Genomic DNA, 13,819 nt, shown 5'->3' with positions numbered 1-13,819 from the left:
CATGCTCAAAAACCTCCCAGCTTGTCTGCATTAAAGAAGACGAGTGGGTTAAAATTGCCCAACAGCCATTAAGTTTAAGGGGGTAATGACTTTTACACCCCTGACATCCATTTTTATAACCTTTTTCACGAAACAAATGAAATTATTATCGAAATTCAGGCCTGATCAGGAAATCAGGAAGGGGGGCAAATAATTGTTCATGACACTGTACGTGTTGCCTGTGTCTCTCGTGACTTTAATCACAAGGTGGCAATGAAGTACAAAAAAATCCAATAAATAAAAAAGAAAGAAATAAATAATATAATAAATAAAAATAAATTCTGGCCTGTCCACTGGGTATGAAGACCACCAGCTGGAATCACAGACTAAAATGATTAAATACGATAAAACCTTCATTGAGTTTCTACAAACTGTTTATTTCTGAAGGGTTTTCACTTTTGTAAAAACAAACAGTACAGTGCTAATAACAATACTCTTACAGGTCCAGTATAAATGACGACAGCTGAATTTCTCACTGACCTAACACAGCGTCTGCTATACAAAAGCTAATCTGCGCAGAATCTTTAGCTAACCCACATAATAATCTGTGCAGCAGTAATTAGCTTTAGCTAACCTGTATGCTTATATGTGCAGCAGAAATGAGCTTTAGCTAATCCATACTCAGTCAGCATTACACACCCCTGGTGACTTTAACTGTATAAATATGTGGACAGTAGGGAAGAGGACAATGTGCCACTAAGAAGAAAGTCCTTAAAACAGTACCTTTGCACATATTATCTCATGGCTGGTGTCTCCCTGACAGAAAGGAAAAGCACGGCTATATGTTGGAGACCGATTGATTTTTTATTTTTATTTTTTGACATTCCAATCGCTGATTTTTTTTCTTGCTTTTTAGCTACTCCGATCTCCACCTATCGGGAGAGGCGAGGAAAAGCGTCAAGAAAGATGGAGAAATCGGCAAAACGGGAATGAGGCGAATGGAATATCTTCCAAAGTCAGCTACAGACTGGGCAGGTGGGCAGAGGCGGAAGGTCGATCATTTATGCGTCAGGCTTTCCGGGGAAAACTACGTCCGCAAAGGACGCACTCATGTTTCCTCGCTCAGAGGAGAGGTCGGGAGATCCTGACTTTCACTTCCAGCTCCAGGAAGGAACACCGAACGGGTCGGAATGTCTTTAAAGATGGCGGATTTCGATCTATTTCCAGGTCAGGAGCATGGGGAAAAAAAAAAGATATAAGAGGAGAAAAACCCATCCTGGCTTCTCTCCTGCTCCCGCTCCCGCTCTCTCTCCCTCTCCCTCTCTTTCCCTCCCTCCCTCCTTCTCCTTCTCCCAGCAGACTGAAGAGTCTCCACAAGGGGGCGCCGTTAGTACTGCTGTTGCTGAAATCAGTGAGAGTGGCGTATCCAGGGGACCAGGGAGTGACATTCCCCAGGGAACCGCAGTGGTTATCAGAGGTACTGCGGCACTTTAAGCCCCTGGGGCCACGCTGCTGAGCTTGTACCCGGATGCCACACTACAGTCGGTGAAAAAGTGTGAGAACAGTGGACACTATTCTGGAATTGTGCATTGCACGCTAAATGATAGTATACATCTGTAGTGTGTAGTGTGTAGTGTATAGTGTATAGTGTATAGTGTATAGTGTATAGTGTGTAGTATGTAGTGTGTAGAGTGTAGTGTGTAGTGTGTAGTGTTTGATTTCGGACACAGCCTTGGTGTTTCAGATCCATCCTCCCTTCAACCATTTCAACGTTCAATTTCAAGACAACTGCGTGATAAATTGCCTTTTTTTCTCTCTGCGTTAACGCAAACCGTCCAGGGTCTGCATAAGCAGATTTAAGCCCCTCTGGGTTGGTGTCTCTCTCTGGTGTCTCTCTCTGCTGTCTCTCTCTGCTGTCTCACTCTGCTGGTCACTCTGCTGTCTCTCTCTGGTGTCTCTCTCTGGTGTCTCTCTCTGCTGTCTCACTCTGCTGTCTCACTCTGCTGTCTCTCTCCGGTGTTACTCCGAGGCATCCAGAGACCTGGGGCTGCTCTTCAGCACGTGCAGGCAGGGCGTGCCTCTGTCCGTGAGCGGGTAGGAGGAGGAGGAGGAGGGCATCTGCAGGTGGAGGAAGGTGGGGTCCGGGGGGAACTCTGGGTCCAGGGGCCGGCCGTCGGGGGACGGGGGCCCCGCGGCGGGGGAGGGGAACGGGGAGGAGCCGGGGTGGCCGAACTGGGCCTGGAAGAGAATGTTCTGGATCTGCAGCTTGGCGTACTGCTTGGCTCGCAGGTCCCCCACCAGGCGCAGCTCGTTGGCCACGTGGCGTCCGAAAACATCGTCCACGTCCTCCCTGAGGGACGGCGGGGCGGGGTCCGGGGCCGCGGGGGGCGGGGGCGGAGGGGCGGGGGCGGGGGCGGGGCAGGCGGTCGCCGTGGCGCCCCTGTACGCCCGCACGGCCTCCCGCAGGAACACGTCGTCGCGGTGACGCTTGGCTCCGCCCACGCCGCTGCAGAGGGGCGGGGTCTCCACCGCCCGCCTCCGTGCCACCCGGACCTCGGGGAAAGAGATCCTCCGCAGGACAGGGGCGTGGCCGGGGGCGGGGCCAGGGGGAGGGGGTGTGGGCGGGGCACCGCCAATCACTATGGGGCTCAAGGACTGCTCCGCCTCCAACTCCACCTCCACCTCCCCGTTCTCCTCCCTCAGCTCCTACAGCGAGAGAGAGAGTGTGTGTGTGTGTGTGTGTGTGTGTGTGTGCACGAGTGTGTGTGTGTGTGTGTGCACGAGAGAGTGTGTGTGTGTGTGTGCGCGCGCACAAGAGAGAGAGTGTGTGCGTGTGTGTGTGTGTGAGTGTGTGTGTGTGTGTGTGTGTGAGAAGGAGTGCGTGTATGTATGTATGTATGTATGTATGTGTGGGAGTGAGTGTGTGTGCAAGATTGAGAGTGTGAGAGAGAAAGAGAGAGAGAAAGAGAGAGAGAGAGCGAGAGAGACACTGTTGTTATGGCATCAGTTTCATTACAGATTGTTTCTTTACTCATCATGTCTCTTTATTATGATTGTTACTGGGTTATGATGCTGATGCTGAAGAGGAGGAGGAGGAGCGGCTCACCTGCGTGTGGGACTTGCGGGGCACGACGTGGGGGCTGAGGAAGTGGTCCATGTGGTGGAAGTAGGGCCACTGTGAGCGGTACAGCTCCCCCCCGCCGGCCAGCGCACGCACGCGCGAGCGCTTCACCTTGGCCAGCTCCTTACTGTAGTACGTGCGCAGGTTCATCAGCTTCTTATTCACCTCGTGCACTGCAGAGGGACGGACGGACACACCCGCGTCAGAGAGACACACCCACGTCAGAGAGAGGGACACACCCCGCGTCAGAGAGAGGGACACACCCCGCGTCAGAGAGACGGACACACCCGCGTCAGAGAGACGGACACACCCACGTCAGAGAGACACCCCCGCGTCAGAGAGACAGACAGACACCACGTCAGACACACCCGCGTCAGAGAGACGGACACACCCCGCGTCAGAGAGAGGGACAGACACACACCCCGCGTCAGAGAGACAGACACACCCGCGTCAGAGAGACAGACACACCCCGCGTCAGAGAGACAGACACCACGTCAGACACACCCCGCGTCAGAGAGACAGACACACCCGCGTCAGAGAGACAGACACACCCGCGTCAGAGAGACGGACAGACACGCCCAGCATCAAACAGAGGGTCCGGAGCCGCCCCTTCTGTCAAAACAAACCCAATCTTCAATTCAGTTTCAATTCAATGGTTTGTGTACAGAGCTTTCTACAAGAGACTGTCACACAGACACTTACAGAGTAACCGAAGTAGAAGGGCAAAAAGGAGCAGGGCGGCACCATGCAAGAGCCCCAACAAAACCTCAACAGCGGTGAGAAAAAACTCCCCAATGGCAAGAAGTCTCAGGAGGAACCCGGCAAGGGGTAAAAGTAGGACGGCTAAAATAGAGGTTTTGTAAGAAATCCACGACAGCGTTTTAAATGGGTTGTACCAGTTACAATTACAGCAAAAAAAAATTGCTAGACAAGCAGGATGTCCAAATGATGGAACAGTGAGCAGTTTTACAGGAGCAGGGTGATGCGACTGGAGCGTGTGCATGAACCAGGAGAGGAACCTTAAGCTTTTCACTGTCAGCACAGAGCCAAATATTTACGTCAAATACTTTAACCCTTTGGCCACCTTTAACCCGTTGGGGGGGGTTTCCCATCATCAATGTCCACTGCTGATAATCTGACACATCATCTGGTTACAGTACAAAGATTATCGAGTATACACACCTCCAGATTTCTTTCTTTTTTTAACCCATACACATATTCATAGAGGTGGATGCACACTTAAGCTCTCGGTTCAAGTTCTCTGCTCAAGGACAGCGTCCTACCGGGGAATCAGTGCTGTAGCCTATACTTTAGGTTACAAGCCCAGTGCCATAACTATACTAAACATCTAGAAAATAATATACTCCCTTTGAAAGAACGGGATCACGATTAGATGCAGCCGGCCATGCTATCAAATGCTAGTTATTTACCGCTAATCGTCCATGCCAAATAACTAGCTAAATCAGCTAGCGATATATATATATGTGAAATTTAAAACGGACACCACTCGTTGTTGCTGTTATATGCGGTGTCGGATAAGCTAGTACAGTGATGTTTACCCCCCCCTCCCCCCCTCCCTACACAATATCCACACTGACCGGGCGCGGCGATCTTGGCGCTCAGACGCACTAGCGCCGCTTGTCTCATCGCCTTGTTGTGGTAGTCCCGGTTGCTGATGTTCCACAGGACGTCCTCCGTCTTATACAGGTCGATTAGCTCCAGGACGCGCAGCCGATTCCAGGGAAAGTCCATCTGCACAACCTGCTCCATGAAGGCCGCCATGGCTGCCGCATCACGTGATAGCCAGGTCGCGACGCCACGGTCGGTCACATGACCGTCGCTGCTAACTTTGGCATACAGTTCCCAAGCGCCTTTGCGGTTCTCGGCTGTCGGTCCAAACCGGCCTTTCGAGTTGTTTGAGAAGGGTGGTGGACTGGCTTTGCGTGCGTGTGCACATCCGGGAAGGCAGTATCAGTGACAAGAAAGATTCTGGACTTCTGCACATATTTTGTATGCGTGAAAGGTAAGTTGGAGCGAGCTTGTTAGGCATTTGTAATAATTAACATAAGCTGTTTATTATGTAGCTGCAATACAGTGTCCCATGAGGTGACATGACGATTGCTATTGCTAACGCTGTTTGTCTTTTGAAGTTGCCTTGCAAACTACTGTCAGTGACACGAGTGTCAAATCGGAACCGTGTCACTCTATTTGTACTTTAGCTGTTAACTAGCAAGTTTGCGTGATGGTTAATGGACAGGTCCAAACATGCTAGCTAGTGAAAGTTGTGTTGCTAAGCTATAGGAGTAAATTGGAATCGGTATGTCTACGACAATTAAATGACAAGATAATCAATTTTCTTAGGCATGGATGACCATAAACACAGTTCAGGTTGAATCCCAGTCAGGGTTCTAAATGTGGTATGCTTTGGCATCTTTTGGTGGCAGGGATTGAATTACATTCATGCTGACACGTTTTTTATACAACGTTCGGACACCACCCGTGCCTTATTTCCAGTTTTGGTTAAAGTTGCAATTTGTGTTAGTATGTATTTGTCTGAAGTGACGGGTGACCCAAACCTGTATCTAATGCGAGTTTAGTGAACAGATGCTTCAAAAGTGCACTACTGTTGCCGTAATGCCGGCTTTCTTCATAGACATTGAACATAATCGTGTGAAACAACGGAAGTAAAAACCGATCTCTCAATAATTTGTTATATACATTTGGAAAATTCCAAAGGCGAGAAGTCTCTTAGCTGGCTAAAGGAAGCGTTTGCAAGCTGTTATAGGTCCCCGAGGAGGAGTTACAAAGTACTAGTTTGTACTGCGCACGTTGAGTGCAAATCATTGGATCTTCCCATTGAATTGTAAAATGGATCTCCCATTAAAGTGAATGGGGGCTATCCGCCTTTCGAAGGCAAACATTTTCAACCCGATTCACGATCGTAATGTGTCATATGAAAATCAGAGTATGAAAGTATATAATGTGTCATGAATACATATTTTCCACAAACTTCTGGACCAAAACAACCATTGTTTCACAAACTACTACCTTGCTTTTCTGCACTGTATTCAATGGGCAGCAAGCGTTTTTTGGCCACAAGAATGCATATTATTATTATCATCATTATTATGTCAAATTTATTACGCGCTTTTCATTGAATGAACAAGAGCTAAGAATCTCTAAGACCTACATAGAATTATAATATTAAAGATAAGCAGACCAGCAGATTTCTATTCAAAAAATATGTAAAACAAATAAAAACAACAATAAAAAAACTAAAACAAAGTTTCAACATAAACTGGAACAATAAAATGTTTAGGCAGACAGAAAACAGTTTTAATAAAACACATTCCCTAAAAGATGCAAGTCCAACCACCCCCTCCCTCTCACTCCCTCTCCCTCCCTCCCTCCCTCTCTCTCTAACTCTCTCTCTCTCTCTCCCTCCCTCTCACTCCCTCTCTCTCCCTCACACTCTCTCTCCCTCTCCAGGTGCAGATGGACTCGGGGGCGGGGCCTGTTCGGGTGCTGGTGACGGGGGGGACGGGGCTGGTGGGGCGGGCGATCGAGCGCGTGGTGAGAGAGGAGGGCGGGGCCAGGGAGGGAGAGCACTGGACCTTCCTCTCCTCGCGGGACGCGGACCTCACGTGAGTCTGCCTGAGAGAGGGGGAGAGAAACAGAGCTGAACACCCCTCGCAGCCCTACTGCTGCAATGTGACATCCATCACCTCATCTGCTCTCCACCTAAGTCCCATGAAATGCCCACAGCCTACGTCCAGAAGCGCTGCTCTATAGTAACCCCGGCTCTGTGCAAAGTACTTTCTGTTCTCCGTCAGTTGACTTTGTTATCAATTATTAATGAACGTTCCAATCACCCTTTCCCATTTCATAATTCAGAAACCAGACCCCGCTTGGCGTGGCCTCCATATTTCATCCTGGCATTTTTTGGGGATTCCCCCCCCCCCCCCCCCCCCTCCCTTGAAGGAGTTGGGAAGGGAAACGTCAGGATGAAGGCGTTACATTGGCATTCGGTGTCCAGCCTGGGGTTTTAGTTTTATTTAAATGAATGTTTTTGTTGTTTGACGCAGGAACGCCGCAGAGACGCGGGCCGTGTTCGAGAAGCTCCGCCCCACACACGTCATCCACCTGGCCGCCATGGTGGGCGGGCTGTTCCGGAACATGCGCCAGAACCTGGAATTCTGGGTAAGAGGATTCGGTGCCCTTTGCAGCGGGTCTTTGGTTTTTTCTTTCCTGTATTATCCACTTTCTTAACTTTTTATTTCAGGGGATACTCAGTCGTACCCAGAAAGGGCCGGTGTGGGTGCAGACTTTTGTTCCAAGGAAGCAGTTACACGCCTGGTTTTGCTGATCACGGTCTGATGGTCGATTCCCAGAATCGGGCGAGTCACTGGTTGGTTGGAACCAAAGCCTGCACCCACACCACTTCAGTAACGTATTCATAATACACTTTCAGCAAGTTCAACACTGCTCGACTTATTGTGTCTGGATGTGCCTTTTCAATTCATGCCTCCTGTACGAACCACTTTGAAATTGTACACTGTGAAGTTCTTGCCTGTTACCGTTTATAAGATTTGTGCATTTACATGTTCTGGCCTGCGGATGTTCCTCCTGTGTTTTACCGAAGTATGACGTGACCGTGTCTGTCTGTACCTTTCTGTACCTTTCTGTACCTCACTCTCAGAGGAACAATGTCCACATCAATGACAACGTGCTGCAGACGGCGCACGAGACGGGCGTGGTCAAGGTGGTGTCCTGCCTCTCCACCTGCATCTTCCCCGACAAAACCTCCTACCCAATCGACGAGAGCATGGTGAGGGAGGGGGGATTTATGGATTGTTGACTTTGTGACCATATTTTAGTTTGGCTTTCGATTAATCGTCTATCCTCTTTTGATTTGTTTGCTGATTGGATGTTGTGTTTGACAAATGAATTTGACCGGTTAATTGGACCCTGATCGCCCCTTCGGTCTGGTTGCCCCCGTGAATGTTGTGTGTGTGTTTGACACCGTTCCCCAACTTTGACTTTTGCTTTGCCCCTCTGCTCTGCTCGCCGTGGAGTGACTCAGCTGGGTTGTACATCCTTCCATCGGGAAGCCATTTTGTTTTTTTTGTTTTTTTTTGTTTTTTTTGCATTATTTGTTTTCCTATATTGTTTTTGAATGTGCCTCTGGGTGGAAATAAAATCTCTGTTAGGGGTACACTATTCGGACTGACGATTAAGAGCCCCAAAGCTCAGTGCATAAAGCTGTCCCAAAGCTCAGTGTGAAGTTCAGTGTGTAAAGCTCAGTGTGAAGCTCAGTGTGAAGCTCAGTGTGTAAAGCTCAATGTGTGAAGCTCAGTGTGAAGTTCAGTGTGTAAAGCTCAGTGTGAAGCTCAGTGTGTGAAGTTCAGTGTGTAAAGCTCAGTGTGTAAAGCTCAGTGTGTGAAGCTCAGTGTGAAGCTCAGTGTGTGAAGGGAGAGGGAGAGGGTGAGGGAAGCTGTCCCTGTGGAGCCTTGAAATGTGATTGGTTGAGGCTTTGAACGGTGGGTGGGTGGGGGGGGGAGGGGCTGGCTCTGAAAAGGGCGGGGCTTCTGTCACTGTCCGTCACTCTGTCTGGTGGTCCCCGCAGATCCACAACGGCCCGCCACACGACTCCAACTTCGGCTACTCGTACGCCAAGAGGATGATCGACGTGCAGAACAGGTGCTGCTGCTGGCGAGAGCAAACGTGTCATTATCCAGAGCTTTCTGTGCCTCTGAGCTAACAGAGTGTGTGTGTGTGTGTGTGTGTGTGCGTGTGTGTGTCTGTGCGTGTGTCTGTGCGTGTGTCTGTGCGTGTGCATGTGTGTGTGTTAGGGGGTATTTTCAGCAGTATGGTCATCGCTTCACGGCTGTAATTCCCACCAATGTGTTCGGTCCCCATGACAACTTCAACATCGCAGACGGGCACGTGCTTCCTGGACTCATACACAAGGCCTACATTGCACAAAGTGAGTAACACACATGCGCGCGCGCACACACACACACACACACACACACACACACACACTCTGTTAGCTCAGAGGCACAGAAAGCTCTGGATAATGACACAGCCCACAGGGCACTAACCCTCCCTGTCTGTCCCTCTCAGAGGCAGGGGCCCCTCTGCAGGTCTGGGGGTCTGGCACCCCAAGAAGGCAGTTCATCTACTCCCTGGTGAGTCTCACTGCTGCCCCCTGCCTGTCACCACTGGAGGCACTGCTCCTGCTGCAGCCTGGTCTTCATTACACTCACTCACTCACGCACTCACTCACTCACTCACTCACTCACTCACTCACTCACTCACTCACACACTCACTCACTCACTCACTCACTCACTCACTCACGCACTCACTCACTCACTCACTCTCTCACACACTCACTCACTCACTCACTCACTCACTCACTCACTCACTCACTCACGCACTCACTCACTCACTCACTCACTCACTCACTCACTCACTCACACACTCACTCACTCACTCACTCACTCACTCACTCACTCTCTCACACACTCACTCACTCACTCACGCACTCACTCACTCACTCACTCACTCACACACTCACTCACTCACGCACTCACGCACTCACTCACTCACTCACTCACTCACTCACTCACACACTCACTCACGCACTCACTCACTCACTCACTCACTCACTCTCTCACTCTCTCACTCACACACTCACTCACTCACTCACGCACTCACTCACTCACTCACTCACTCACTCACTCACTCACTCACTCACTCACGCACTCACTCACTCACTCACTCACTCACTCACACACTCACACACTCACTCACTCACTCACTCACTCACTCACTCACTCACTCACTCACTCACTCACTCTCTCACTCACTCATGCACTCACTCACTCACTCACTCACTCACTCACTCACTCACTCACACACACTCACAGTCTGTGATGATACCTTGCCGCTCTTAAAATCAGTGACCGATCCACATCCACGCACCAAAGTCAGCTTACTGAGCAACCAGCTGTGTGCGCTGTGTACGTTTGTCCATTTTACGCGTGTGTAGGTTGTGAGTATTTTATGTGTGTTATGTTTGTGTGTAGCGTAGTTTTGTGTGTATTGTGTGTGTGTTTTATGTTTGGGCATATTTTATGTATCCAGTGTGTATTTTATATGTGTGTTTTATGTTTGGGCATATTTTATGTATCCAGTGTGTATTTTATGTGTGTGTTTGTGTGTATTGTGTGTGTATTCTGCATGTGCTGTGTGCATTTTGTGTGTATATCTCGTGTGTGTGTTTTGTCAGGACCTGGCCCGTCTGTTCCTCTGGGTGCTGAGAGAGTACGACGAGATCGAGCCAATCATACTGTCAGGTGAGTCTGACTCCTGATCCGATCGTACTGTCAGGTGAGTCTGACTCCTGATTCGATCGTACTGTCAGGTGAGTCTGACTCCTGATCCGATCGTACTGCCAGGTGAGTCTGACTCCTGATTCGATCGCACTGCCAGGTGAGTCTGACTCCTGATCCGATCGCACTGTCAGGTGAGTCTGACTCCTGATTCGATCGTACTGTCAGGTGAGTCTGACTCCTGATTCGATCGTACACAACCCCAAGACTTAGCTGACTGCGCGTGTGTGCAGGCAGCCTGTCGTGGGGCGGCCTGTAGCCCAGTGGCTAAGGTCCATGACTGGGACCCGGGAGGTCGGTGGTTCTAATCCCGGTGTATCCTCGATAAGATCCGCACAGCCGTTGGGCCCTTGAGCAAGGCCCTTAAACCAGCATTGCTCCAGGGTGGATTGTCCCCTGCATCGTCTAATCAACTGTACGTCGCTCTGGATAAACGCTTTGGCTAAATTACAAATAATGTATTATTTATTTGTATTTGTGTGTGTATGTGTTCATGCCTGTGTGTGTGTGTGCGAGTGTGTGAGTGTGTGAGTGAGAGTGTGTGAGTGTGTGTGAGTGTGAGAGAGTGTGAGAGAGTGTGAGAGAGTGTGAGAGAGTGTGAGAGAGTGTGAGAGAGTGTGAGAGAGTGTGAGAGAGTGTGAGAGTGTGAGTGTGTGAGTGAGTAACTAAGCTGTTGTCTTGTTTGGTTTCTCAGTGGGGGAGGAGGATGAGGTGTCCATAAAGGAAGCTGCAGAGTGTGTCGTAGAATCTCTTGGTTTCAAAGGCCAGGTTGTTGTATCCTTTTAAAAGTGGAACACACTCACTCACTCTCTGTCACACACACACACACACACACATTCACACATACATACATACACACACACACACATACACACTCACACATACACACACATACACACACACACACACACACTCACACACATACACACTCACACACATTCACACATACATACATACACACACACATACACACTCACACATACACACACATACACACACACACACACACACACACACACACACTCACTCACACACTCACACTCACACTCACACTCACACTCACACTCACACACACACATTCACACATATATACACACACACACACTCACACACACACTCTCACACACACACACACACAGTCACTCAGAGTTCCCCTGTCCTTAATCTCGGGGTTCAGTTTGACACCAGTAAAGCGGACGGCCAGTTTAAGAAGACGGCCAGCAACGCCAAGCTACGGCGCTACCTCCCCGAATTCACCTTCACACCGTTCTCACAAGGTCAGAGAGCCCAAATTCACCTTCACACCGTTCTCATGAGGTCAGAGAGCCCCAAATTCACCTTCACACCGTTCTCATGAGGTCAGAGAGCCCCAAATTCACCCTCACTCCCCTCTCACAAGGTCAGAGAGCCCGAATTCACCTTCACACCGTTCTCATGAGGTCAGAGAGCCCAAATTCACCCTCACGCCCCTCTCATGAGGTCAGAGAGCCCCAAATTCACCCTCACCCCCTCTCATGAGGTCAGAGACCTGTGGCTGGGGCGGGGCGGGGGCAGAGTGGAGAGGGAGTGGGGCAGGAGACAGGCCTGGCACCCAGCTGCTCCTCATTTAATCAGTAAAATAATCTTTTACAGCAGCGTTGCTCAGCTCCTCAGCTCCACGTCCTGTGGGCCGCAGTGTCTGCAGGCATCCGCCCTGACCGCACACAACACCCCCTGATTTCACTCATTATTCACCTGCTGGGCTCAGATAATGAGCTGATGAGTGAAACCAGGTGGCGTAGCGAACGCCTGCAGACACTGCGGCCCGCAGGACGTGGGGTTGAGTAGTCCTGCAGGATGTGGGGTTGAGTAGCTCTGCAGGACGTGGGGTTGAGTAGTCCTGCAGGATGTGGGGTTGAGTAGCTCTGCAGGACGTGGGGTTGAGTAGTCCTGCAGGACGTGGGGTTGAGTAGCTCTGCAGACAGTGCAGGACGTGGGGTTGAGTAGTTCTGCAGGATGTGGGGTTGAGTAGCTCTGCAGGACGTGGGGTTGAGTAGCACTGCAGGACGTGGGGTTGAGTAGTTCTGCAGGATGTGGGGTTGAGTAGCTCTGCAGGATGTGGGGTTGAGTACCTCTGCAGGACGTGGGGTTGAGTAGTCCTGCAGGACGTGGGGTTGAGTAGTCCTGCAGGATGTGGGGTTGAGTAGCGCTACAGGATGTGGGGTTGAGTAGCTCTGCAGGATGTGGGGTTGAGTAGCGCTGCAGGACGTGGGGTTGAGTAGCACTGCAGGATGTGGGGTTGAGTAGCGCTGCAGGACGTGGGGTTGAGTAGCACTGCAGGACGTGGGGTTGAGTAGCTCTGCAGACACTGCAGGACGTGGGGTTGAGTAGCTCTGCAGGACGTGGGGTTGAGTAGCTCTGCAGGACGTGGGGTTGAGTAGCAGGGACTAACGGTGTAGTTCCGTGGCAAACGGTGTCCTCCTGACTGAGTTAAAGCGTGCATTCTCATCCGTCTCCCTGCTCCCCTCCAGCCGTGAGGGAGACCTGCGATTGGTTTGTGGCCAACTATGACGCGGCCCGCAAGTGACGGCCCCGTCTCCTGATTGGCCGGCTCCGGTGGGGAGGAGGAGGACCGAGGCGGGACGCTCTCCAGGACCACAGAAGAAGAGCGGCCTGAGGAATGTGGCAAGCAGGAAGTGAGGGGTGAAGAAACGGTCAATAGAAAAGATTTTTCCTGACCAGGAACCTCACGCTCTGGGCTTAGAGGGATTCACATATCTGCAGGTGTTAATCAACAGGTAGTATGGGCCTTGGGAACAAGATTATATATATATAAAATAAAATAAAATAAAATAAAAACTTAAATGAAGAGCTTTAGTGCTGAAATGCCACTGAACACCAGCAGCCCCCCTGCGATGGTGGCTCCATGTTGGCTCCGGTCCAGCCCCCCCCCCCCCTCGTTGACTCTAAACTGACAATCTTCACACTGTGCACATTATGAATGTTGTTAACATTTCAGGGATAACGGGTGTGGTGTAGTGTCTTTTTATTATTTGTTCTTTGAATAATAAAATAAAAAAATTGGATGTGCTGATTCGTAGTATTGAAATGTAGAATAAACATTATAGTTAATGAGCCAGTTGCGCGTGTGTGTTTGTGTTGGGACACAGAACGAAGAAAGCAAGCTTTTCCAGCTCGGTTACGCAGGTTTAACCAGGACAGCGTGGTCAGCGTTAGCAACCCCAGACTCCCAGTGTGTGTGTGTGTGTGTGTGTGTGTGTGTGTGTGTGTGTGTGTGTGTGTGTGTGTGTGTGTGTGTGTGTGTGCTGCGTTTCAGTCCAC

The 13,819-nt window shown here is 50.2% G+C and overlaps 2 protein-coding genes across 2 annotated transcripts; one reads left to right on the top strand and one right to left on the bottom strand.

The window, feature by feature from the left end:
- Window positions 1-1,318: 1,318 nt before the first annotated feature.
- On the bottom strand, window positions 1,319-5,044 carry LOC133126358 (histone-lysine N-methyltransferase 2B-like). Its single transcript, XM_061238521.1, has 3 exons — window positions 4,699-5,044; window positions 3,086-3,273; window positions 1,319-2,685 (listed from the first exon to the last, which is right to left on the bottom strand). The coding sequence occupies exons 1-3, from the start codon at window positions 4,880-4,882 to the stop codon at window positions 1,999-2,001; spliced, it is 1,059 nt and encodes a 352-aa protein (XP_061094505.1). The 5' UTR covers window positions 4,883-5,044; the 3' UTR covers window positions 1,319-1,998.
- Window positions 5,045-6,589: 1,545 nt separating this feature from the next.
- On the top strand, window positions 6,590-13,612 carry LOC133126359 (GDP-L-fucose synthase-like). Its single transcript, XM_061238522.1, has 10 exons — window positions 6,590-6,744; window positions 7,186-7,300; window positions 7,800-7,928; window positions 8,727-8,800; window positions 8,953-9,086; window positions 9,227-9,291; window positions 10,396-10,462; window positions 11,193-11,272; window positions 11,676-11,775; window positions 13,009-13,612. The coding sequence occupies exons 1-10, from the start codon at window positions 6,596-6,598 to the stop codon at window positions 13,062-13,064; spliced, it is 969 nt and encodes a 322-aa protein (XP_061094506.1). The 5' UTR covers window positions 6,590-6,595; the 3' UTR covers window positions 13,065-13,612.
- Window positions 13,613-13,819: the final 207 nt, after the last annotated feature.

The sequence above is a fragment of the Conger conger genome, chromosome 4 (genome assembly GCF_963514075.1).
Source record: "Conger conger chromosome 4, fConCon1.1, whole genome shotgun sequence".
Classification (NCBI taxonomy): domain Eukaryota; kingdom Metazoa; phylum Chordata; class Actinopteri; order Anguilliformes; family Congridae; genus Conger; species Conger conger.
The sequence above is the reverse complement of the archived record's forward strand: the minus strand, read 5'-3'. Positions and strand labels throughout refer to the sequence as shown.